Raw genomic sequence first — 27,612 nt, forward strand, 5'->3', positions numbered from 1 at the left:
CGGGCTTGGAAATTCAAAATGAGTAGGTGGTGCGGGACAGAGCCCACGGATCTCCCTCCCTTCCCCCAGACCCGAGGTCCAAGCCTGAGGTGGGCATGTAAGCATGTTCACAAGCTTCCCTTTGAGCAGGAACTTTGATTGCCTTGTGTTCCTGATCAGGGGAGGCTTGTAATCGTGTTCAGGTGAACAACTCCCTCTTCAGACCTTTCTACTTATTTTTAATTTGTATTCTGACCTTCATCCGTACATCTCAGGGCAGTTCACAGCATAAAAATGGAATATAAAAACACAAAATACATAATGAAAACAAGAAACCGCCCCCCACAAACCAATAAAATGAGTCTGGCATGCATAGCCTCACATCATCACGGTGCCCCCCCCCCATTTAACACCTGAAGAGGTCTTTAGTCAGTATCCTGTTATTCTCTTTTGAAGCTATGGGGACAGTGAGGAAGAAGATGGGGTTAGTCGTCAGATGCTTCAATTGGAATTTTAAAATGCAAACAGCCTCTTGCTAACGTAACATTATGGCAATTTGGGGGGTAGGAGGCTCTTCGGAGCAGACAGGATTTTTGCAGGTTCACACCAGTGGTGTCACACCAATATAACTTCCAGATGGCCTGTTTAACAAGCATTCATTGGAGCGATTAGATGGTACTGACTCTTTAATTAGCATTTTTTATTTAATATTGTGAAGATTAGATGTCTTTGTGTGAAGCAAATGTTCTCCCACACTTTCCAGTGCATTTCCTCCACCACTTTCCTTATTGCAAAAGGTCTGATGGGTGGAGATGGGACAGGTGTGTTCTGCAAGAGCTCCAAGTCAGCTTTAATTGTGCAGCCTGAATTTACCACACCAAGAGCCTTTGTGTTCCATCAGTGCAAAGAGATTTAGCGGTGATTTGGTCTTTGTCCACCAGGTGTAACTGTAGGATAGCATTGCAAGGTGAGTCCAACATCAGGTGCTTGATGTAAAGAAACCGAGAAAAATAGCATTAACCTCAGAAAGAACTGGCCACAGGGCACCAGCAACAATTATTATTATTGTAGGTGTATGCAGCAATAAGGCATGGATGTAATTAAAGTATGCTGTAGTAGACCTCCTCTCAGTTCAGAAATTGTTTAGCAATGCTCCTCCATTATTGCCACCACACAAGCGTTGCTTAACTCCAACTTACTTCCTCCTGCAACTGATGTTTAAGGGAATTCATGTGGATGACAGGCATACTTTGTTCAGTGACTATACCTGGAACTCAACTCGACTAATACAGAAAATGAGGAAGTTTAATTTTGCCCTGGTGTATCCTGGTACTTGCATTTATTCCCCACAAAGTCCACTGCTTACAAATGCCTCTCCACTACTTACAATCATGTGTTTGACAAATTGGGCTCTAGTACACCAAGCCTTATGCTATAATAAAACGAGCTGGTTTTTAAAGTGCCACAAGGCTTTTGTTTTTTTACTGCAACGGACTGATAAACTACCCTTCTAGAAATGGGTAGACATGAGGGAAGGAGTCAGAATGGGTGGCCTGAGGGAAGATTGCAGTTGTCTTGGCAAGAGATCATCAGCGAGCCAATGGGCAACATGTTTTGCAATGTGTAAAGAGGATATGGGGCATGACTGAATACCGGGAACAAAGGAGACAGTAATAGCAGGTAATCAAGAGATCAATGGCAAGCAACAGTGAACACCTTTGGTACAGTTGGGTGTGTTGATTACAACATATTTTTATCTTCTGCAAATTATAGGGTTGTTGCTGCTGCTGCTTCTTAAGCATTCAGTCGGTAAAGATAAAGGACCCCTGGACAGTTAAGTCCAGTCAAAGGCAACTATGGGGGTGAGGCACTCATCTCGCTTTTAGGCCAAGGGAGCCAGCATCTGTCCACAGACAGCTTTCCAGGACATGTGGCCAGCATGACAAAACCACTTCTGGCACAACGGAAGACCATGATGCTGTTACTGGGAAATTGGAAAGGGGGTGTGAGAGACCTCCCCTGCCCAGCCCTGCCTCTCCACACCACAAGGCAAAGAGAAAGAGCCTCTGCTGCACATTATCAAATCTAGCAATTCACTGATAAACGTATCAATGTACTAGCTCAATGTGATAACTTTAGAAATTCATAAGAAATCACATTGTTGTATCAGTCTTCTCAGTTCTAATGGCATTTAGGACCCAGGGAAGTGATGTTTAAGAAGAGAGGTTAGTGAGTCCACCTTAATCCCCGAGATAGATGTACAGCCCTGCGTCCGCAGGACCTTCCCAAAGATTCATGACCGGTGATATCCTCCAAGAGTCTCACGACAATAACCATCTCAATCACAATGCCTACCTGCCCCATAGTGGGATGAAACCCAGACAAGACAAAGTGGTGACTTGACTCAGGGACCAGGGAACTGTAAATGCTTTCCTTTGTACAGTGGTACCTCGAGTTACAGACACTTCAGGTTACAGACACTTCAGGTTACAGACTCCGCTAACCCAGAAATAGTACCTCAGGTTAAGAACTTTGCTTCAGGATGAGAACAGAAATTGTCCGGTGGTGCAGCAGCAGTGGGAGGCCCCATTAGCTAAAGTGGTGCTTCAGGTTAAGAACAGATTTTTTTTCTTTTTTAAAAATAATTTTTATTAAATTATCCATTTTAACAATCCAATCAAATCACATTAAATATTCCAAATTATAGAAATACATATTATATAGTCCAAATATTCCGCCAAATTATAATTTTTTATTGGGACTTCCCATGCTTCAAGTTCAGTGGGGCTCTGATCATCTTATATCTCTACTGCCTTGAGTTTCCAATAGTTCCTTTAAATCTTCCTGTTGTCACCCTCCCTTCCTTCTTTCATGCCCTCTGAGTTGTTTCCACAGGCGAGTTGAAGTAAACAATGATATGCTTCTGTGTGAAATTAGTATGCTTGACTCTCCTACTATTGCAGCTGGTAAGCAATAGTTTGCAATATATCCTCACACGCTGGTGTTTATGCCAAATCAATCCAAAAGTCCATTTTGCCACTGGCAGATGCCATCTTCTCTCACAGACCAATTGCATCAAACATTAGCCTTTCCAGGGGAGATTTGCCAAGTCAGACTTGAAATGCAGATATATTAACAAATTAAGAGCTCACCTCCCCCTATGACTATTTATCTCTGCAGCCCAGTCTTTCCAAAGTTTTTTGAAGTCCTTCCAGTGGCTAGCAAGATCCAGCTCCTTCTTCCAAGCGTTTCAAAAAACAAAAGCCTTGGTTATATAGTATTGTTATTTTCACAGTTTATTTTTTCCCATCTTACTTGCTATAAATAATGTAAATGGTTCTTCTGTCAAGTATTGTAATAAATCGTGGTAAAACAAAAAACCTTTAGCCCCCCTCCTTTTCCATTCCGTTCCAACGTACCGGCTTAGATGTTATTCTTAGATGTTATTCTTTCTTCCTCTCCGTCGCTCTTGGCACCTCAGTGGCTGGCTTAATTGGCAGATTAATTTTCCCCTCTGCGCTTGAAGCATGTCCAAAACTTATATCCAATTTTTCATCTTAAGAAATGGAACTTGGGGACAGTGTCCAGGAGATCCGAACTCCCTCAGGGGCTTTCCATCGAGTGCCCCACCCCCTCCTTCTTTATGAACTTGGGGGTGGTTTATTGGGCATCCGCGGATGAGACTGCATCTTCCCTTACACCGGGAAGAATTTGAGAGGCTGATTACTCCCATCTCAGCCTCTAAATTGCCTCGTGGGAGCTGGAGAGATGGTATTGTTGGCCATCTTCCGTGGAACCCCAAGAACAGTTTCAGGTTAAGAACGGACCTCCAGAACGAATTAAATTCTTAACCCGAGGTACCACTGTACTGCGAAGGAGTACATGTGAAAGACTATACAGTCGTACCTTGGTTTTTGAACTGCTTAGTTCTCAAACATTTTGGCTCCTGAACAAAGCAAACCCAAAGTGACTGTTCCAGTTTGCGAACTATTTTTGGAAGCTGAACGTCTGACAGGGCTTCCTCAGCTTCCGATTGGCTGCAGGATCTTCCTGTAGCCAATCAGAAGCTGCGCTTTGGTTTCCGAACGTTTTGGAAGTTGAACGGACTTCCAGAACGGATTCCGTTCGACTTCCAAGGTACAACTGTATTTGATTTGACAGGGGCATGCCTGAATCTCAGGTTCTACCTAAGACCACACCTTTTCTGTGAAATATCTATGATGTCTTGATGATGCATCCTGAGATGTATTATGGGAAAGTTTAAAATAATGATGTAACCATTATTCGGGGCTTCTGGCTGCTTCGTCTTTGTGGTAGTGGGAAGTCTTGTTGCAACAATAAAGATCAGGCCTAGAGGCCACTTTTTTGCTTCTATCTCCTGGCTGAAGTCTCTTGCTTGTGACCCTATGGGAGCCAAGGTTAGGCAATTGTGGGGTGCTCCAATGACTCCCTTACACAAGGGAAACCAGAGCTCACAGAAACGCTATTTACCTTCCCGTTGCAGCAGCACCTATTTATTTACTTGCACTGCGTGCTTTTCGAACTGCTAGGTTAGCAGGAGCTGGGAGCTCACCCCATCGCGCGGATTCAAACCGCCAAGCTTCCGATCTGCAAGCCCAAGAGGCTCAGTGCTTTACAACACAGCGCCACCAATGGGATAAGCGCTCAGAGCAGCAGCGAAGGCGGGGCGGAAATATGTGCAGAGCCCTGCGAGCTTTCTTCTCTCCCGCTGACCAGCGCAAAGCCAATTGGCTCGGGGAAGCCCAAATGCGAAAGAAGGCCAGCGACCGCGAGCCACTCAGGAGGCGGCGAGGAGATTTGGGCGGCGCCTCATTGGCCGCTGTCCCCGTGGCGAGATGGCGCGTGGCCCCCTCCTGATCAGTCGGGCGCTGCGCCGCTTCCCTTTCGCCGGTTGCCAAGGCGACGGAGCGGGGTGACGTACACCTGGGCTGGGCGTGGCGAGCGCTTGCTATTGGCTACGCGATCGGGCGATGGCCGCCGGCCGGGGTGTCGCGAGCCTGGTGTCCTTGCGTAGCGGGGAGAGCGGGCGCTTCAGTCTGCGGCAAAGGAGCAAGGGAGAGGAAGAGGTGCTGACTAGGCCGACGACGGAGAGAGGAGGCTGCCGGTCTTGCCAACCCCAGCCGTCGCCTGAAGGAGGTACTTGGCCGCTACGCGGGGGAGCGTCGCCGCGCCGCGGGCAGAATTCTAGACAGGCGCGCCGCGGGCAGCCTCTCCTTCCGCGCGGAGGGGACCTTGTCCGCCTCCTTTCCTCCTTCAGGAGGGGACGCCGAGGCCTCCGAAACCGGCTGAGGTGCCCGCCGTCTCTCGGGGGTACCGTCGGCCGAACGATGGCAGGGCGCGCGCGGGGGGCGGGGGAGGGGAAGCCGAGGGTGTTGGCGCCGCTGACGGTTGCCCACCAGTCCAAGGCTGGGGTTTCCTCAAGGGGCTCCCTGGACAGGGGGGGGGGGGACCAAAAGGACACGACGCGACTAACCGACCCCACCCCGGCCTGGGACTTCGCGCAGGTGCTCACCGGTGTTTCTGCCGGCCTCCCCGCCCCGCCCTTCGGTTCTTTGTGGGCAGCCGTCAGCATCTCTTGACGGTGGCCCTGGGAAGGAGGCTGGTTCCTCGGCTACGGCAAGTAGCATCGCGGAGCGGCATTCAGGCTGAGGAGACATTATGATAACAAGCCGAAACCTCCCCCAAGAGATACGAGGAGCATCCTGAAACTGTGATCTTTGCTCAGGAGGATGGGGTAGAGCGTAGCTGTTACGGGGGGGGGGGCGCGGTAGAAATCAGCTGCAGAGTTAATATGAAGACCCCCATTAGCAACTATGGTTCAGATCGTTGCTGATCGCTTCCCCACCCTCTCTATATTCAGCTTGCATTTTTGCGTAAGGATGCTTTTGGGGTGTGGTTGGTGGCAGCATATTTGCAGAGCAGTCGTGCTCATGGTTATCCGATTATCGCTTTTAAGAATTTAGTTACAGTATTTTTTACTGATTATTATTGCATTACATTTAAAATGACCAGGTTCTTTCCATCAAGGACTGGCTTGGTTGAATTTCCTTGATAATGAATACTATGTACAGTGGTACCTTGGGTTACATACACTTCAGGTTATAGACGCTTCAGGTTACAGACTCTGCTAACCCAGAAATGTTACCTCGGGTTAAGAACTTTGCTTCAGGATGAGAACAGAAATCGTGCTCCGGCGGCACAGCAGCAGCAGGAGGAGGCCCCATTAGCTAAAGTGGTGCTTCAGGTTAACCACAGTTTCAGGTTAAGAACGGACCTCCGGAACGAATTAAGTACTTAACCCGAGGTACCACTGTGGTTGGTTGGATTTCCTTGATAATTAAATAATTCACTACTTCCTAGCAGGTTTCCAAGCACTGTATTTCTTTAATTTAGGAACAAGTGGTGATAATTCCAATGCAATCATAATTTTGGCCAACTTCATAAGTGACTATTATTTTGGAATTTCCATTTTTCCATAATCATACTGAGTTTCTTGTGCTTAAGGAAAGTAGGAGACGGGAATGGCTGCCGGGAGATACAAAAATGTACCGGTATCTATGAATTTCTATACAAAATGCTTGGTAGGAATCAGTTGGTTTAAGTGACTTACTGAAAGGTAAAAGTGCTCAATATATGGGATGTATCCCAATATATGGGATAAAGGGATGTTACTTTGTAAAGTGTAATATCTGCATGTGGATTTATAAAGCTAAGTGAAATCTAAAATGCTCAGTCATATTCAGGGTATTATACAAATTAAATGAATAAACCAGTCACGTTCCTGGTTTCTTAAAGTTAAAGCCTTCTAGAAGGCTTGAAGCTTTTGTCCCACAACATATCACATTTTTTATTTGGAGACTTTGTATTTATTGAAGAGAGGATATATTTATCTTTGTGATTACGAAGTGCAATCTTTGCAAAATTATGTTCAGTAGCAGAACCTCTCATAAAGGGTCCAACGATAATTGCTTAAGGGAGATGAAGATCCTGTTTAATAGTCTGAGTGGGAGACTGTGTGCACTAAAATAAAACCTTTCTGACTCATCAACTGACCACTATTTCAAACGCTACTTCAAACTACAGTTATACCTCATGTTGTGTCAGCTTCAGGTTGTGTTTTTTCGGGTTGTGGACTGCTGAAACCCAGAAGTACGGGAATTGGTTACTTCCGGGTTTCAGCAGAAGCGCTAAATCACGTTTGGATCACGTTCGCAACCCAAGCATCCACTGTAATCATATCTTAGAGTGTGACTTGTTAGCATTCATACTTCACAGGAGACTTTAGGCAGTTATAATGAAAATGTCCAATTTTGTACCACCTTTCTGAAAGATTAATGAAGATGTTATGTGATTGGTGATTCATATTTTTGAGAAAAGTTTATAGCGGCTAGTCTGGTTGATGGAAAATAAACCCAGATTGCTTCTAAATTATTTGTTGTGACATTACCGTAATAGAGCAGAACTCCCACTTTGTCTTGAAATATTTTGTTTATGTTGGCTTAAAATAGATTTCAAAGTAAACTTAATAAGGACTGAAACAAAGTAATGAAAAAGTTCTATATGTTTCATATTTAAGTGCAGTTGATATGTACAGCAACCTATTTACATGTAGCATTATCTGTAGCAAATCTGTAGATCTGTTAGCAGTATATTTGACAGGGCCAACACACTAATATTTATTTTGCCTATAAAGCCTAACGTTGAAATAGACACAGCATTGTGTTTTATATAAGTTAACCTGTAAACTTTATGAAAATAGTTTTTAAAACCCAGCATCATTTGAAAACTCTGCATAATAATTCATCCTTGTAAATGAATTTGTTGGCCCATCCACCCACACATCTCTGTCAGTCATATGTGGGTTAAAAAAATAACAACTGCTTTATATTGACCCCCTGAAGAGTTTAATTTGCTTCAGGTAGCCAGTTGAATGACTGGTTCATATTTTTATTTCTTTATGAGGATGCAGTGAAAGTAGATTAGCAGCTGGATGCTGTTGACTGCATATTACATGAGTGTGATCAATACATAATGGAGTTCCTTACTATATGATTAAGTGGCAGTCTACCTTTTGTATTGAATGGTGCTTACATCTGATAACAACTTCAAGTAGTCATGGTATGCACTCAGTCCTGCTTTAAGAGTACGCCCTGCCAACTCTCCAGAGAGTTTTTGCCGTGCTCCTTAACTGGAGCCCTGGATGCTGTTAGGTGCTGTATGTCTTTACTTATCTTTTACTGGTTGTGTGCTGTAATTGCAGCCATCTCTAATAGGGAAAATGGACAGTAGGAAGGCAGTATAAAGTAAATGCATGCAAGCGGTTATCAGAAAACTAGTGTAGTCAGTTAGTGTGACCTGCTCAGTAGTTTCTCCTTTTACACCCCCAATTTTAATGCCACCTAGAGGATAAACAGTACGTACTAGCCATGCAGTTGTGTACAACTAAGATTTCACAGAGGTATTTCAACTGAATTAATAGTGCAATACCCTGATGTGCTTTGTGAAAGCTTTGTGTCTTGTTCCTTATAAGAGAACAAAAGAGTGTGTTGGCACCACTTTGAAGGGTACATTTAGCAAGACTGTGTGCTGGCCTCCCACATATATTACAGGTGAACTAGCAAACCAGGCTGAAACCCTAGACTCTTTCCCTCATTTGATGAAGAGACTATGTAAGGCTGAGGAGTTTTGCCCACTATTGCATCAATTGTACTTGCTGGGTGGAGGAAGAGCCTCTGTGTGACCTAGCAGGATGCTGCTTAAAGCTTCTTGAAGGGAAAGTGTTCTCAAGTCTTTTAGAAGGTAGACGTTTCTGTAGTTATTTTTCATGGAGCTATTTTTCATGGATTAATGCTTTAAATATGATGGGTATGATGGCTGAGCCATTGCGGAAATCCTTAAAATTTTGATTTTTACCTGAGCAAAAAATTTACTATACGGTATTTTTATTTCCTTGCATTTTGTCTTAGATTTGGAAAAAGAACTTTTGAAAATGCTGTCCGGACTCTTTCGAATGCACGGCCTTTTTGTGGCCTCACACCCATGGGAGGTCATAGTGGGAACTGTAACTCTTACCATCTGTATGATGTCCATGAAGATGTTCACTGGTAACGACAAGATCTGTGGCTGGAATTATGAATGCCCCAAATTTGAAGAAGTAAGAAGTTAAATTTATTCTTTTAAATACTACTTGTCCGTATAATCATCTTATTTGAAAATCATAATTAAATGTTGCTTCACTGAAGCTATCCATTGATTAATTTACATAGATTGCATTCTCTCCTGTTTCAGAGGTCTAAATATATCAGTAGATTGCAGTATAGGGAACAGGTGGCGCTGTGATCCAAACCTCTGAGCCTCTAGGGCTTGCTGATCAGAAGGTCAGTGGTTTGAATCCATGCGACGGGGTGAGCTCCCATTGCTCTGTCCCAGTACCTGCAAACCTAGCAGTTTGAAAGCATACCAGTGTGAGTAGATACATAGGTACCACAGCGGCAGGAAGGTAAACAGCATTTCCGTTCACTACCGCACTTGTCATGGTGTACCGTTATACCAGAAGCGATTTAGTCATGCTGGCCACATGATACAGAAAGCTGTCTGTGGATAAATGCTGGCTCTCTTGGCCTGAAGCGCGATGAACACCGCACCCCATAGTCGCCTTTGACTGGATTTAACTGCCCAGGGGTCCTTTACCTTTTTTACCTTTAGACTGCAGTTTTTAATGTAGTAAGTTGTAAGTTGTAGCTATTAGTGAAATGCAGTATACTAACTTCTCAGATATGAGAATACTGATATGAGTTCTCTGAAACTGCTCCAGAAACGCAGTTTACTTACAATTTTTTTATATTAAAAATGCATTTAGATTATATTTCTTTCTTTCAGGACGTTTTGAGCAGTGATATCATAATCCTGACAATCACACGCTGTATAGCAATCCTTTATATATACTTCCAGTTTCAGAATCTGAGGCAGCTTGGTTCAAAATATATTTTAGGTAAGATACATTGATTTATATAATTATTAATGTATGTCAGTAAAAACAAACAAACAAGCACCCAAGTAAATGAAGGATAATAACTTACTCCCAAACATATGTGCCCTGATCTGTCAATTGTGAACAACGCATAAAAACAAGTTTGTGTATGGGGATTTCCCAAATTGGTGCCGACATAAGTAAAATTTGGGCCATGAACACACAGTAGAACAAGAAAATTGCCAGTACTAGGAGGACTTCTTTCTTGTTTATGACCTGGGGCAGGTCCTGTCTGGGGCTCAGCACCAATCTAACGGTGAAACGTGCAGTATACAGCACACAAAATATTTCTCAACTGGGTGAATTTATATTTGCTTTTAGCCAACTTTCACTCATTCAGGAGAAGGGGGTTATGGGAGGCAATTTTTGCAGATTGTTCCTTCCCTTTGCAGCTCCTTGAAAATATGTCATAGGGTTGGAGGACTCTTCAAAACAGCATGAGAGTCAGTACAGAGGTTATTGCTGAAAACTGCTTGAGCCCCATTTTCCAGCAGGGGGCCTTCATAGGCTCTTTGTGTCTTCTGTAAATTGAAGGAACCCTGTTCCCAGATGGGAAACTAGATCCATTCAGTTATATTTTACAGCAGCTATTCAAGATAATAAATGTTGAAATAACTGAGGAGAACCTGAGGACTTCCATTCCTGCCAACTGGAAAAACCGTGCAAGTGCAATTTAGCATTGCTGAGAGCTGTGGGAGGTGCATGTAAATGTTCTACTGATTAACTGTACTTTCCAGAATACTACTGATCTAGCCAACAGGACCCATTTGCAGTGGAAAGGGAACCCAGCATCTACTTGTAAATGAGAAAATGTAAGGGACAGATGGCAGAGGACCACTGGTGGTTTGGCAGTTCTAGCTGAACGAGGATAAAAATGCATCTTAATGTCCCAGCGTTTTAGTCAGCAGGATAGTATCCTTGTAACAGATTTGACCCCCAACAGGTCAGGAACTCAATCTTATAACCTAAGAGACTGGCCTAAATTTCCAAGAGCACAATGCATATGGGCAGTTCCTACTGGCCACAAGGCAAATTCAGTGCTATGTCCTGCTTCACATCTCTGTCATTGCCTAGACAGTTTGCCCCAAATATCTTTTATTTGAAATTAAGGAAACAGAGATAAAGTATTCTATACTCTGGATTCTTCCTTAGAATTACTAATGTAAGACCAGAATGACAGAAGCACATGGATAAATAGAACATTATGTATTTGCCCATATCTGTCCTAAATGTAACACGAAGCAAAATGGTGTAGCAGTTTCACAACAGAATCCATTGTATCTATGCTTTCTGCAAAGGGAAGGATTTGGATTAGGTTTAAAATATTATTATGCAAGGAAGTGTGTTTGCATTTGTTTAATGCCTTTTTACATAGACATTTCCTTTCTCTTTTTGGTAGGTATTGCTGGGCTCTTCACAATCTTCTCGAGTTTTGTCTTCAGTACAGTAGTGATTCATTTCCTTGATAAAGAATTGACGGGCCTGAAGTACGTATTCCTCATTGCTATGTTTTTTTGAAAATATACCATCATCTATTCAGGAGCTGTTTTTTTGACAGTTGACCACCGTAGTCTTGAAATTAAGAATTGGAGAGGTGAAACAAAATAGGAGGGCACTCCAGAAGTCTTCAGGGTAGCCTCATCTCATTCACAGGAAGAAATTGTACATGCATCTTTTTATGCTGCTTCTGGCATGGCCATCCTTTCATGTGAAATTATACAACAGAGGTCTTCGGGATTTAATTCCCCTTCTGTGTGTTTTCCTTTCAAATGTTGAATGCTAGGCCCAAAAAATCTGATTGGCAGGCTTCCACAGAGATTTCCTCTTATTTCACTTTCAATGCTGAAAGAGATCTTTTCTCCCTCTTCAGTATTCTTGCTGTTACTCTGTGATCTCCAGGCAGCCTTAGCTTTGCCTACATTATCCATTCTTCATCTATCCAATATAGACAAGTGGAAGATCAAGTATGTTGAGTGTATCCAAACAAATACATGCCACATAAAACTGTTTAATGGGTATTTGAAGTTTAAGCAATAAATCATAACTAATTCTGGTATAGGTTTTGGGCTTGTGTAATTGGGATTGTTTCTTAAGATGTGGGTTTTTTTGTTTCTGTTTTGCATGTTGATAATAATTTTTGTATCTTTTCAGTGAAGCTCTGCCTTTCTTCTTGCTTCTGGTTGACCTCTCCAGGGCCAGCGCATTAGCCAAATTCGCACTCAGTTCCAACTCGCAGGTCAGCCAACTTATCCATTTGATAAAGAACATTTTGAAATAGGGTTTACTAACAATGATATTCTGAGAACAAAGTCTTAGGGACAATTTGGAAGCAAATCTTCGCACCTCTGCTTAAACATGAGCTTGTATAAATTTACATTAGGTATTTTGTTTATATTATATTTAATCTCTATCGTAAAAATATGCTGTTGCAGCAACTGTCTGAAAGGGAGAAGGCATGGGTTTTCCCTTAGGTCTAATCCTTTTCTTGCTACTTAAATAAATTCAGTTTTGAGGGAACTTGGGACACAAAACAATCTTTCTATTTTGCTTGCTTCTTAATTACTATCCACCAATCCAGTTAACAAACACAATTTTTTCAACCTGTAGTCCAGCAACATCTTGAGGTCCACAGGTTCCCCAGATCAGATTTACAATTCCCATATTCCCTTATGATTGGTCATGTTTACTGGGGCTGATGGGAGTTTGAGTCCAACATTTGTAGTACCACAGTTTACCCAGCACTGTTGTACATTAACTAACTTAATTTTTCTATTTGTATAGGATGAAGTAAGAGAAAATATTTCACGTGGCATGGCTATCCTGGGCCCTACATTTACACTTGACGCTCTTGTTGAATGTCTTGTCATTGGCGTTGGTACCATGTCTGGTAAGCTGAGGAATTTTGAGGAGCACAACCAAAAGCTTAACAAGTTTCAGGAACAAACAAATTAGCATCTCATAGGCAGCCGTGTGTCTTACTACTTCTTGTGCTAATTGTGTTGATTGAACTGGTGTCTTTATTATGATTAGTACTGTTTTTGTGGCTTTGGAAGGTTCCTGCTTTGAGAACACAAAGGAATTCATAATTTTAGTTCTGTTTTATATTAGAGGGTAGGGGGAATGAGATATGCAACTTTCTTTTGTTCTCCTGTCATATATCTGTTATGAATGGCAAGTGAAATTGTGTGCAGAACATAAGCACTCTTGATTCATTCCTTTCTCTTCCCTTAACGCGGAGGTACCAGGCCTGAATTAAACAGCTGGTCACAGCTGCAACGAAGCTGTTTAACAGCTGTTAAACAGCTGTAACGAAGTCTATTATCATCTTAAGGAAAATATTTGGCACACGTTCTTTGTAACCATTGCATGTGCCAAGGTGTTGCATATGAATTTTGCATAGTTAATAATTAAATATTGCATAATTGAATATTTTCTATTCCGCCAAGGCAATCCATGCAATTTACATCTCCCACAATGGTCTATTGAGGCTTGTTCTTAATTTATTTTTGCTTGTTTTTAGTTTTTTATGATATTGTTTGGCTTTGTTTTTATGTTGTAAACCACTGTGATATATTTATGATACAGCAGTTCATAAATATTTTTACATTAAAAAAAAGTTTTTAAGTGTCATCCCATATCCATAACTACAGTCAATCCTGGTTTTATGAGGATTGCTTGGGGTTTTTGTTCTGAACTCCCGTGCGTAAGCCGACCCTACCCCTTTCGGGGTCTATTTCTGGGTTTGGTACTGTGCACATGTGTGAGATTGCGTGTCATTCAGACATACCTAAACCAGGAGTTGCCTCTATGTGGTCATTATACCATGGTGTACAAAGAGAGTCTTGAAGAAGTCAGAATTAATTGGTAGATGCACTAGTTACTAATTGATCTTCTTTTTACATAGTAACTGTAGGCTAATTATTCTTGGTTTGTTTGTTTTGTTCCCCATAGATGGGATTTGTTAGTTTATGCTGCCCATGTTTCTATACATGTTAACTGCCAAGTTCATGCTCATAAATTTGTAATATGTTTGGGTGAATGAAGAGCTTGCTTGCATGAGCAGAAAGGCACTTCTGCATAGAGAAGATGTGTAATTTTCAGCTTGGCTCTCCCCTCCCATGCCGTATAGCACCCTATCACCCTTTGGCAAAGCTGGGAGCTACTGTATGGATGGGCGGGGGGGAGACCACCTTTCATGAACAGAACTTACTGCAGATTTAACCTATTGTTTGAAACGCCTTTAAGGCTGACCAACAGCTTTCTAGGGTACAGCTTGTAAGTCCTCAGTCTTCCTAACCTAAATATGAACAGAAAATGCCAATTTGCAATAGATATTCAACAGTGTGGTATAGCAGCAAAAGGAAGCTTATGCAGTTCTAGGCTGCATCAACAGAAGCATAGTATCCAGGTCAAGGGAAGTAATAGTACCACTTTATTGAGGGCACAAGGAGAAGGGGACGACAGAGGACGAGATGGTTGGACAGTGTTCTCAAAGCCACAAACATGAGTCTGACCAAACTGCGGGAGGCAGTGGAAGACAGAAGTGCCTGGCGTGCTCTGGTCCATGGGGTCACAAAGAGTCGGACACGACTAAACGACTAAACAACAACATTGTGCCTTGGTCAGAATCAAACTAGAGTACTGTGTCCAGTTTTGGGCACCACTGTTCAAGAACGAAATTGAAAAGCTGGAATTTGTGCAGAAGGTGACAAAGATTGATTAAAAAAAGATTGAAACCAGGCTTTATGAGGAACAGTTCAGGGAGTTGGGTATGCTTAGCATGGAGAATAGAAGATGGAGTGTTAATATGGCAGTCATCTTCAAATATCTGAAGGCCTCTCACATGGAAGATGGAGCAAGCTTGTTTTCTCCTTCTCCAGAGGGTAGGACCTGAACTAGTGGATTGAAATGACAAGAAAGCAGATTCCAACTAAACGTTAGGTAGAACTTTCTGCTGCTAAGAACTATTTCAAAATGGAACAGACTGCCTTGGAAGGTGGTGAGCTCCTTCATTGGACGTTTTTTTAATAAAGAGGTTGGATGGCCATCTTTCAGGGATTCTTTAGCCTTGATTCCTTCATTGCGGGGGGGGGGGGTTGAACTAGGTGACCCCCTCCCCCTAGTCCAGGCATGGCCAAACTTGGCCCTCCAGCTGTTTTGGGACTACAGTTCCCATCATTCCTGACCACTGGTCCTGTTAGCTAGGGATGATGGGAGTTGTAGTTCCAAAACAGCTGGAGGGCCAAGTCTGGCCATGCCTTGGCTAGTCCCTTGCAACTGTACAATTCTGCAAAGGCAAATATGGTGTATATAAACATACAACTAAATGTGGTTTGGGATTATTCTAGCTTCACATTTACTTATGCCAGCAGACTTTTAGAAATTGCTGGTCATGAGTAGCAAGCTGTGTGTTATTTCCAGTAGGAAGAGGGATTACAAGGAAGTTCTTCTCACTTCTGTCCATTTTGTATTGAGTGCATGTGCCACAGTGTCTAGAGGTGTGCTTGTATGCCTTTTAAAATCCATATGAAAACACAGTGGGGGGAAACAGGGATTCTAATGCTTGGTATTTGTCTCTCTAACAGGAGTAAGACAGCTTGAAATCATGTGCTGTTTTGGCTGTATGTCTGTCCTGGCCAACTATTTTGTCTTCATGACATTCTTTCCTGCATGTGTGTCATTGGTATTGGAGGTAAGAGTATGTCAAAATCATCACTGATATAACCACCAGCAATAGCTATCTACTTTCTAGGACTGATGTCTTATTGTTCAAGTGTAATTGGGAGCCAGAAAATGAAATACTTTATAATTAAATGGGCTTAGACTATTGGAGAAAATAAGCCTATGGGGATCTGGGAAAAACTGGAATAAAAATAAAACATTTTCTTTAAATTTGGCATTGAGAGAACTGTTAAAATTTTGACAGGATGGTATATGTCTCCAGTTTTGATCAGTAAGAATTAATGTTTTCTGGAAATGCCCCAATTCCACCCACCCCACAATAACTCTCCATGTACTGTATGATGTTTTAGTAGAAAAGTTTCTAGGATTTAGGTCAGGACTGTGGAACTATTGTCCCTCCAGTTGATGGGAATTGTACTTCAGCAACATCTGTTAGGTGAAATGCTCCCCATAACTGATTGAGGTTATTCAATTCCATTATTGTGCTATATAATATTTTATATATATAAATATGTAGGTAATGCCTCATATTGTTCTCTTTATTGTTTAGGCGGGGGTTGAGTAAGTTTTTAAAAAATTAAAATTATATTGAAAATGGTTTTTGTTCCAAGAACATTTATTAAAAACAAGGGGAAATCATTTGTATATGGGCCAGTCAAAGGATTTTCCCTAGCAATTGAAATTTATGGAAATTGCACAAGAGCATTTCGTAGCTGTTGCTCCTGATTATTTTAAAGAGCCTTGTGCAAGAAAACGTAACAGAGGAAACAGTCTAATATGGGCTAATAAAATGCTGTGATTTATTTTGAAGACTCTGTGATCTGCAAAGAGTTAAGGTTATAACCGCAGGCATTAATAAACTCCTAGCTTTGATATAATTATGATTCATACTGCAGTTGTCAGACTATGTTTGCAGCATAGTTAGAATGCAACAACTGTAATATTTTGTTACCCTGTTACAGATTTGTTTTTGGTTTTTTGAAAAACAATATGTAAACTGTTTTCTCTCCCTTATTTCATATGTTATAAATAGTTAGAGGATAAATGCTTCTTTATTTTGGTCTCACCTCCATAAGCGTATCTAATCTTCACTAGCAGAGGAAGGGGGAGTGGAGGGGGCGGGGCGCCACAGGCAGCACTAGCGTTGCAGTGTGCCCTCCAGCATGGGACGCGGAGTAGGACGCTTGTGGTGCGTGGCCTGCAGGGCACCCCAGCCGCCGCCTCCCTCCTGGCTGCCCTCCAGCTGAGGGGAAGGCGGTGGGTGGACTCTGTGCAGGCTCCGATCAGCGCACCCTGCCCCTCCTGCGCAGCACGTGCTTGCTGCCCCGGCACTCGAGTGGCCAGCTACATCGCTGCTAATCTTTACAATATTTAGGAGAGCTAAAAGCCAGTTACACAAGCATCTTTACCATTGTTTCTATTTTGAAAGGTTAATCTTACGTTCCACACAGAAATATACACAGTTGTATACCTTGTCATATGGTCCTGTGCAAAAGACTTCTGGAAACTTGTTTTTCAAATCTATGTTGTATATATACTATTGATTTCTGCAGCTTTCGCGAGAAAGCCGTGAAGGACGTCCCATATGGCAGCTTAGTCACTTTGCTCGTGTTCTTGAAGAAGAAGAAAACAAACCTAATCCTGTAACGCAGAGAGTCAAAATGATTATGGTAGGTTGTTGCTTTTAATGGACTCTTATTTTGAGCACTCCGAGTCAGTAAAACAGATTTGGTTTGATTTATTAATTTAAAAAGTGTTTACGACTTAATATAATAAATTAAGTGGATTACAATAAAATTCAATAAAGTTGAATTTATCCAAACTGGATAAAGACAAAATTAAAGAGTCCAGGAAAACTTGAGTATAAAATGTTAAGAGGTATTTAAAGTGCATTGAGTTCCCCAAAATGTAACAGATTCAGTTGCCATGTAATTTGACTATTAGCAGCCTGAGAAACATGACCATTTGGGCTCAAAGCCTGGTAGGAGACCAAACTCCAGTGATTTCCATTCCTCCTCCCTACACTTGGAATGTGTTACCAGAATTAAGACTGTGTGTTGCATTAATTAGGAGGGCACTAGCCATGCTGACTACAGCTTTTTAAAATGAACATTATTTCTATTGACTTCATTTTTTTAATCTTACAAATTTTCAACTTCAGCAAATAAATAATAATAAGTAACAGGACACAAATGCCTTGCAGTAAGCTACACCTTTCAGTAGACTCACTGAAATCAGTGGACTTAGGTTCCTGAGGATGACTAACATTGGATATCCCCCTCCCCAAATACACTATAAAGGAGGACCATGCATGAATATTTATTTGGAAGTGGTATCTACCATTTTCTCATCTTTGTGTTTAATGTTGGCTTTGGTGCAAAGCCCTTGGTGAGCTAATCAATAACAACTGACTTCTTAACTTTAAGTCTCTAGGTTTGGTTCTTGTTCATGCTCACAGTCGTTGGATAGCAGAGCCATCTGCTCAGAACAGCACAGCAGAAATTTCTATGGGACTGGATGAAAGTGCACCAAAGAGAATTGAACCTAATGTTTCTCTATGGCAATTCTATCTTTCCAGGTATGTTTTCGCATAATGTTGCTAATCAGCATTCCATTGCATTTGCCATAAATGTTAGATTCCGTCTTGTTTGTTGCTTTTCCAAGTAATATAGACCAGTGCATTTTAATTATTTAAATGGTGGAATTCTCATATCACAGAGCTTGAATTTCTGTGCAGGTCTTTTTTTAATCACGTAAGAGTCATTGGAGGATGGCACACACGTTGAGTTTAAAGGATTTGGACAGCTACATTTTTTCCTGGGTCTAGTCCCAATGTGAATAATTCTGAGTGTTGAAATTATTTATATGCTAGCTATGCTATTCAAATAAGTGTCACACTTTACCTGTGGTTGATATATATGCTACTATTGCATCATGATAGATGCTTGAGTGGTAGTTTCCCATGCTGCTGGCAATTGCTCTCAGGGCTCACGTGATTTGATATGCTTGCTTCCCATGACACTACTGCATGCCTACAGGAAAGGATAGACAGTAACCTTGACTTAAAGCATTGTCATGCATGCCTTCTTAACAGTGAAGTAGGTAATGTAGTCAACTTCTCTCATCTTTCTAGGATGGCCAGTATGGACGTTGAGCAAGTTATTACACTTGGGTTAGCTTTCCTCCTTGCTGTCAAATACATCTTCTTTGAGCAAACAGAGATGGAATCTACACTGTCATTGAAGAACCCTATAACATCCCCACTAGTGATCCAGAAAAAAAATCCTGAACACTGCTGCATAAAGCAATCTGTGCCTTTAAAATCTAATCCTAGTCCCAGAAAAGTAGAAAATCTTCCACTTGCCAAAGACAGAAAAGGTAACCTTTTAGTAATATCTTTTTTAGCAATACAAACAAGTTGTTGATGAAACTGCCCACTCTTCAAATTTCCAATGTTGGTGTTCTCTGCAGATGAAGTTAAAATGCCTGTCGTACAAGAATCTCCATCGAAGGCCACATTTGTGGTTGGCAATTGTACTTCTTCAGAAACTTCCCCAGTTAGTGACAGCAAATATCCTGGAATTGAATTGCCTAAAGAGATACGCTCTACTGAAGAATGTCTAAGTATATTTAAGAATGACAAGGTATGAAAGGAGAACTATGTTATCATCTAGTACTTTAAAGTTGTTCAGGATCTTTATGCAAAAACTATTAATTGGGTTATTCACAACATCTATTGAGTGGAGTGCACTGTGTTTATACGTGTCAACTTTGTGAATGTGACATGCAGAGTAAATTTGGAAACATTCTGCTTTTTCTTTTTACTCATGCTGATTTATAGTCATTGAAATTCTCAACAATGGGTAAAAAATTGGATTGGCTTCAGAATGGATCCAGTCTTACTCTATCATGAAGGGAAGGGTGGCACTCTAGCAGAAAATGCCTGCTGAAGGTGAATTTTGCAGATTTCCTCTTCCCCACTGCCACTTCCCATGCTGTTGCGTGGGGCTCTTCTGACCCCCCCAAAACAGCTTTTAGGGGGACATAGTGGGAATTGGGGAAAACTGCTCCTTTTTTGGTATGTTTTGGTAACTTGCGCCCAAAATTACACCAGTGGTGGGAAACCTGATGCCTGGGTGCAGAATGTGGCTTTCCAGGTCTCTCCTTCCAGCCCTCAGGGCTCTCCATTGACTCTGCTCTGTGCCTTCCTCAAGCCCTTTGGCCTGGCTGGAATGTGGCACTGCATTATGATCATGCCTGTTGCTTGCCTCGGTGGAGTATAGAGAGATGTGTTTGTGGTGGTGTGTAAAAACATCTTGACTAATTTGCATGGCTCGGATGTAGCCCAGTGTCCAAAGCCCAGAGTCACACCTGTTGCTCCATTCATTTTAGCCAATGGCCCCACCTACCACTGGCATGTGCCCCCCCCCCTTGCCTCAGGGAGAAGGTAACCTTTGAGCTGAAAAAGGGTTGCCTTAACATTTTTCAAAGGCTGGGTATGAGCAATACAAATGGTCTGCTCCCCAGAATAATATTTTTCCAAATTTATTTTACACTTGAGCTGTTACACTTCAAATGTCCATCTCTTCCCCTGTGACCTACTCCACCAAATCAATGGCAATCTTTTTAAATAGTGGTTAAGAGCCTCTAAGCTTACACTCGGTGCCTTCTCGGTAGTGGCACCTGCCCTGTGGAACACCCTCCCACCAGATGTCAAAGAGAAAAACGACTACCAGACTTTTAGAAGACATCTGAAGACAGCCCTGTTTAGGGAAGCTTTTAATGTTTAATAGATTATTGTATTTTAATATTCTGTTGAAAGCCACCCAGAGTGGCTGGGGAAACCCAGCCAGATGGGCGGGGTATAAGTAATAAATTATTATTATTATTACTGGCTGTATAAAAGTGTTCATATTGAACCTTGGAAAGTGTAAGTTTCCATTGTGGTTCCACTGTTAAGATCATTAGATTGACTGTAGCTGAGTGTGTTGCAGATAAAACCATTCTATATGTTCCTCCTTGTTGATTGAAATCTGGAAGAGAGGCTTTGCTCTGGTTTCTATCTTATGTCAGAAGTTAAATCCCTCCTTAAAAGGTCAAGAAGTAAGAGTCTATATTTCCACCCACACCTTGGAATTTATGGCATGCTGACAAGTTAAAGTTCTTGTTTTCCCAGTCTTTACTAGCAGCTAAAATTCTAGCTGTTACATGGCTTGATACATATAGACTTACAGACTCAAATGTTTTGTGGAAGAAACATTGCCTTTGCCTGGTTCCAAAAGACCAACAAAGATGAAGTCAAGAGCAAATTTTCCTGGAGGAGTGAATCTCTTTCGTTGGACTTTCAACTAATTATCTGCTTAATTGTAGTTCTGTATGTAATGCTTTGTTGCCTCAAGCAAAGAGGCAACCTGTAAATACTTTTTAAAAATAAAGTTACCAAATTATTTCTTTTCTCTAGATGGGTGCAAAGTTCCTTTCTGATGCTGAGGTCATTAGTTTAGTCAATGCAAAATATATTCCTGCCTATAAGCTGGAAACTTTGATGGAAACTCAGGAACGTGGTGTGTCGATTCGCAGACAAATGTTATCCCAGAAGCTTCCTGAACCTTCCTCCCTACAGCGTCTTCCTTATAAGAACTACGATTATTCTTTGGTGAGCACAAGTGGGCGAATGTAACTATGTATAAACATTTTTTCTTTTAACAGAGGAATTCAGTGTTCCAAACTTCTTGATTTGGAGTCTGGCATAAAGAGTTTCGTCAGTAATAGCTATGAGTTCTCAGCCTGTGGTAAATGAGAAAGGAGAGCATCGGGTATAGCTAGTGGCGGACGTTTTGTAAAGTCAGTGATGGTGGCATCTCCTTGGGTTTTTTGTTGCTTCTGTAACCTTCCCAGCTTACAGAGGGACAGCCTTTTTCAGGATTACACAGGTGCCTCATCCCTGTTTGTAACAAGTTGTGATCATTAATTTTCTTGTGTCATAGAACAAGAGAACAACTTGTTCTGCCCGCACCTTATTACCAAGATGATAGAGGAAAGTATGCAGAGTGTGGGTGTTGTTACTGATGTTGGAAAACTGCCTAAGTTACTTGACAGTCACATTGAATGAGAGTGGAAGGAAATTGTTTTACTCTTTGTAACAAGTTACTTTAAATATCAAACGTTTGAGTTTTAAAAATATGTTTTATAACTATGAAATTTGTAATTTTTGAAAAATGTGGTGATGGTTACATCTTAATTGTTGGCTTTTTTGTTAAGGTGCTGGGTGCCTGTTGCGAAAATGTGATTGGATACATGCCAATCCCTGTGGGAGTGGCAGGCCCCCTTCTTCTGGATAAGAAAGAGTTTCAAGTTCCAATGGCAACAACAGAAGGCTGTCTGGTGGCAAGCACAAATAGAGGGTGCAGAGCAATATGTGTAAGTATTAATTACACAAGCTGTGTTGGCCGGGCACTATTTAAGCAGCTACTAGGAAACAATAGTTACTTGTTTGTTGAACCTGCACATTAACCAGCCACTCACTCTACCATTTGGCGGATTTTGCTTTCAGCTTGGTGGAGGTGCCAGTAGCCGCATTCTGGCAGATGGAATGACACGAGGGCCTGTTGTAAGGCTGCCTACTGCCTGCCAGGCTGCCGAAGTGAAGGCTTGGCTGGAAACCCCAGAAGGATTCAAGATAATTAAAGATGCGTTTGATAGCACAAGCAGGTTAGCATTTTCTATAGCTAGCAAGAGGGAGGCAGGAGGGAACCTTAATGTTGTTGTTGACAGTTGAAAGTCATGCACCCAAAATATATTATGAGATGGGATGTAATCTAATAAACTTTCTTCTTTATAGATTTGCCCGTCTGCAAAGGCTTCAAATTGGTTTGGCTGGCCGCAACCTTTATATTCGCTTCTCGTCTAGAACTGGTGATGCAATGGGAATGAACATGATTTCGAAAGTAAGCTCTAGAATTAACAAATAATTGTTAAGCAATTATTTCAAAATTCACTAATTATTCAAGCCTTTTCTAGGAAACTGTGAGGGATAAGGGGGATAATACTGTATAAAGAGTCAGGATTCTTGTCCCTTATGCGTGTGCATACACATCTTTCTTGTGTGTGAAAGTGTTACACTAATAGAAAATGGTATTGTAGTCCAATTAAATGAAATATCTCTGATCGGGGAATCTCCCTCAGGACATAAAGGATTATCTGGAACAAATTGCTTTGTATTAATAGGCCTAAGGAGGCATCTGATGTTCCCTACAGAGGCTATTTAGGTCCACAGGTGGCCATGGAAGCAAGATGATAACCTGATAGGTTCCCAGGCATTGCCCTGATGCCCATGGGGACAGTATTGGTGACTCTGGAATGATGTGCCTTGCACATGGCCTCTCGAGTTCAGTTCAAATGTTACTTAAATGGTTAATAAAAATTCTGTGTATATTTTCCCAGTTCCACTGTCAAGTTTCAGCAGCAATTCTTTTGAGACAAGATCAATGAGAATTACAGTGCTTCATGGCTGGTGTTCAGTACATTTTCTCTCTCTTTCCCTTTCCCATTTTCCAAACAGGGCACTGAGAAAGCGCTTGGAAGGCTACAAGAAGAGTTTCCTGATCTCCACATTGTAGCTGTTAGTGGGAATTACTGTACAGATAAAAAACCAGCTGCAATAAACTGGATAGAGGGGAGAGGGAAGTCTGTGGTCTGTGAGGCAATCATTCCTGCAAAGGTTGTAAAAGAGGTGAGTACATGCTGTGTGAGCCAACACTCTTGGATTCAACATGTTTGTTAAATGGCTTGTGTTGAATTCATTTTCAGATTATCACTACTTTCAATCTTCTGTCCTGTTCAGAGTAGCTTGCCAGACTGCCTGGCTATAGGTCTGGGTCATGTGACGAAGAAGGGTGGGGTAGACGTTTTAAAGATTAGTAATAATGTAGTAGGCACATTAGATCTCCCTTGGAATTCTTAGCACCCTGTGGTGATGATGATATTTCAGGTGGGGTGGAGAATTTAGGGTTTGTTTTCCGCCACAGCAATTGCATCTACATAATGAGTTTTATCCCTGAGTAGCAGAGAATTACTGCTTCAGCTTCTGAGAAGTATAACAGTATTTTGTGGGCTTGTTCTAGGTACTGAAATCTACCACGGAAGCCATGATTGAAGTCAATATAAACAAGAATTTGGTTGGTTCCGCAATGGCTGGCAGCATCGGTGGCTATAATGCTCACGCAGCAAACATTGTCACTGCAATATATATTGCATGTGGGCAGGTATGTTAGCCCTTGACTTATTGTATGCGAGAGATTATGTAGCTGAAACACGCCTATGCTAAAACTGAAATTTTCTGTACTGACTGTAGGATGCAGCACAGAATATTAGCAGCTCGAACTGCATCACACTGATGGAATCAACTGGCCCTACCAATGAAGATCTATATATCAGTTGCACAATGCCCTCAATCGAAATTGGAACCGTGGGTGGAGGAACCAATCTTTTACCACAGCAGGCTTGTTTGCAGGTATGAAGCAGCAAATGACAGAAAGCTGCTAACTCAGAACCATACTCAGATCTGTATCGTAACTGCATAGCCCTATTTAGGGAAGTTTTTAATGTTTGATATTTTATTGTGTTTAATATTCTGTTGGGAGCCACCCAGAATGGTTGGGGAAACCCAGCCAGATGGGCGGTATGTAAAATTTAATAATAATAATAATAATAATAATAATAATAATAATAATAATAATAAAAATAAATAAATAAATAAATAAATAAATACAACAAATTGCAGGTGAAGAATCTTTTTTGCTGCATTGGCATTGAGTGGGCACTCGGGACCTTCATGTCAATGTCAAGAATATAAACACCTATTCACATCACACCTCTTGTCTCCAATCTCACTTTCCTGGTGCTCAGCTGGCCAGAGTGGCAAGAAAAATCAAGGTCCTTATGCTGCTATCAAAGAGAACTATCTTAGCCTGCATTGGAGGATGAATAATTTTCCTGCCAGCCAACTAATAGCTTCCCCCAATGCTCAGCTAAGTGCAGCTCTCCAGGATTCATTGGGCTGCACAAAGAGCAGCTGATAGCCACATGTGGACTGCAGGTTGCCCACCTCTGTTCAGAGGCCATAGTTAAATTTGTTCATGTTTTGCCATTTGGAACCCATGTACTGTGCCTGCAAACCCACATTTATCCCACCATTTCCTGATTATTACTCTTCTTTTCATGGCTAGGATAAACTTCTCATGTGTACCAATGGAAAAAACATGTATGCCTGTCACTCACGTGCCTGAATTTAAAGCAGAGCATGTGTGAGAAGAACACTTGTAATCACAGAGCCCATGACCTATGGGAGTGATGAAATGTTTCACTAGTTTGTGAAATGTAACATAAAGCATGCATAGTTTTTCTTCCTTCCCTCTCTCCCACCAAATCTTTTTTTTTTAAATCGGTTTAGGTTCTACAGGTCAGACACTGATACATCAAGCTCTGTTCAGTCCACTGTGACAATATTGGCTTTCCAAGATCCCATGCAGATGAACCTGGGACTTGCTGAGTGCAAAGCCTGTATTCTACCACTGAGTTGTCAGCTCTGCATTATGCTTTCTGTGTTTTTGAGAGAACCTTAGGTTGTTCATGCCTTGAATATAACCTGTTTCTGCCTGGCTTCTAAAGTAGAGTGTTTCCTCTTGCTTACAGGTGCTGGGGGTTCAGGGAGCAAGTACAGAGAGCCCTGGAGATAATGCCCGTCAGCTTGCCAGAATTGTGTGTGGCACAGTAATGGCAGGAGAACTCTCTCTAATGGCTGCTTTAGCTGCCGGGCATTTGGTCAAAAGCCACATGATCCACAACAGGTGAGAAAGAAATTGTTCCCCACCAAGTAACAAAATACAATGTGGAAATCAGGACATACCTGAATTTGTTTCTATTGTTTTTAATAGGTCAAAAATTAACCTGCAAGATCTCCAAGGAACTTGTACCAAGAAAGCTGTTTGAGTATTGGCAAACTTGGAGCAAAGCATTGCTGTGGCTGTTTGACCAGTGAAAAGAAATAACGCATTATCTGTGAATTTTGGAAGGAAGATAAGTCTTCAGTGCAGTGAATTCTTGGAAATACACTTGAAAGAGGATCAGTGGACATATAGGCAGCCCACAGCTTCCTGAATCCTTAGCCCTTTGTCTGCCATAAAAGGATGCTTCTCTGTGGGAAATGCTCCAGATAGTTCTTACATGGGACTATGAATAAGCTAGAGTCATACACTTTATAGAGTGAGGCTCCTTGTAGTCTGCTCAAGTTATTAAAAAGTGTCTGCCTTTGTCATTTTTGAGGTGAACATATTTTGACTAGTGTACTACTGAGAAATAAGTTCAGTAACTTTGTTTTAAGCCAGTCTACTCGCTTAGTTGCTTTGAAATGTCCATTGTGATCACTGTTTTCAAGTTAACCTGGAGTGTCATGCAGCAAGAATTGGCCACCAGTAAAACTCCTTTGGGGCAAGAGAATAGCCAGCTCCACCAAATTTATCACTTTTCAGCAAATTGGGGAATGGAGAGGGGTTTTAGAATGGCTTGTTGGCGTTTTCATATGTTGTAACTGTTTTCAGGTCTCATCTAATTGCTTCTCACAAAATCCTTACTTTAGTTTTATTCAAAATTTTAAGCCTAGAATTTGGGTGTTGGGATAATTTCACTGAGTCACAATAGTTTTCAGAAGTCTCGATTTCAGAGTGCTTCGCATTCTGTTGTGTATAATACAGTTTTTCAACGTTCATGCGACATTTCTGTAATACAGACATGAAGTTAACAGGCATGTTGTTCAGAGACTCTTACCTTGCACTGGGGTGAGAAACTTTGCAGAACAAGGCACTGGGAAGTTCTCCTGGGCTAGCCCAGTGGAAATGATGGGCAGCTGCTCTAGACACTGGTTCCTGTTAAGTTCAGTGGTGCTTTCCCCAGGAGAATGTCATAGTGAACAGCACCCCTGGTAAAGTTTAAAAGGAATGGTTTCAAGCAAGTCAAAAACATGTTTACACTATTTCTTAATTATCACTTTTGAATATGGTGTGCACTTCTGCAGGAATAGGTGTGTATCTCAAGATGAGAGAGCGGTTAAATTAATACTACTTGATTACTTATTTAATATTTCTTTTCCTGAAGAAATTGTAAGGATTGGGTTTTTTTTTTAGCAAGTTCTAAATGTGTTTTTTTAGCAAGTTAAGTTGCTTATCACTTCTTGAAGACTACTAACTACAGGATTTGAGAAGAGAGAAGAAAAGCAATTCCATCCAAGGTAGCTGCACACCAGGGAAGTGCACTCAATGCTACACAGGACAACTTGTTGGAAGACTATAGATAGAAAGATGGCTCACTGTTCCAAGTTGGCTCAAAGGACAATTTGAGGGCTGAGGTCCTTAGTCTTCTCATTGGAACTCATTGTGAGTGTCCCTTTTTGTGTGGTACTCTTGTTTGTAGTACTTTGTTAATAGGTTATAGAGCTAATGCAAATCAACACCTATTGCTAGGTATGTGCTACGGCTACTTGTAAATAGCATCATGAATGTCCATATCCTTACAGTATTGTTGTCCAGAAGTTACTGTTTTTTCTTATTTATGCAGAGTTTGACCTTGCTTTGATTATTTAATATGACACTGAGCTAGCAATAAATGGTTTGTTCAGTGCTTATTTGGGTGAATGTAACTGATGTTCTGTCTTTTAAAAAACAAACCATTTTGTACTATTACAAAATTGTGTACATTTTGGTACAGATACTTTTTCAGTTTCAGTAAAACAATGCAAAAACACCTATGGGAAGTTGTGTTTCTAAAAACATCTAATTGCAGGTGTCGGTAGCACAGTATGTTGACTCCAGTTTTTTGCACTACAAGGTTTTTAGAGAACCCTGTTT

General features: G+C 41.4%; 1 protein-coding gene across 3 annotated transcripts; it reads left to right on the forward strand.

Moving 5' to 3' along the window:
• Positions 1-4,949: 4,949 nt before the first annotated feature.
• Positions 4,950-27,508, forward strand: HMGCR (3-hydroxy-3-methylglutaryl-CoA reductase). 3 transcript variants are annotated; one of them, XM_081929351.1, is made up of 20 exons: positions 4,950-5,136; positions 8,967-9,154; positions 9,880-9,991; positions 11,430-11,517; positions 12,182-12,266; positions 12,812-12,917; positions 15,616-15,722; positions 17,266-17,382; positions 18,139-18,290; positions 18,846-19,090; positions 19,184-19,356; positions 21,174-21,368; positions 21,974-22,132; positions 22,266-22,423; positions 22,554-22,659; positions 23,274-23,444; positions 23,836-23,976; positions 24,066-24,224; positions 25,406-25,560; positions 25,648-27,508. In XM_081929351.1, the coding sequence occupies exons 1-20, from the start codon at positions 4,971-4,973 to the stop codon at positions 25,700-25,702; spliced, it is 2,838 nt and encodes a 945-aa protein (XP_081785477.1). In that variant the 5' UTR covers positions 4,950-4,970; the 3' UTR covers positions 25,703-27,508. The 3 variants fall into 3 exon arrangements, with proteins under 3 accessions (XP_081785477.1, XP_081785478.1, XP_081785479.1); XM_081929352.1 differs by lacking the exon at positions 4,950-5,136 and adding an exon at positions 5,183-5,290; XM_081929353.1 differs by lacking the exon at positions 4,950-5,136 and adding an exon at positions 6,595-6,616.
• The last annotated feature ends 104 nt before the right edge of the window (positions 27,509-27,612 follow it).

Source organism: Podarcis melisellensis, assembly GCF_964234715.1.
Source record: "Podarcis melisellensis genome assembly, chromosome: 11".
Classification (NCBI taxonomy): Eukaryota; Metazoa; Chordata; class Lepidosauria; order Squamata; family Lacertidae; genus Podarcis; species Podarcis melisellensis.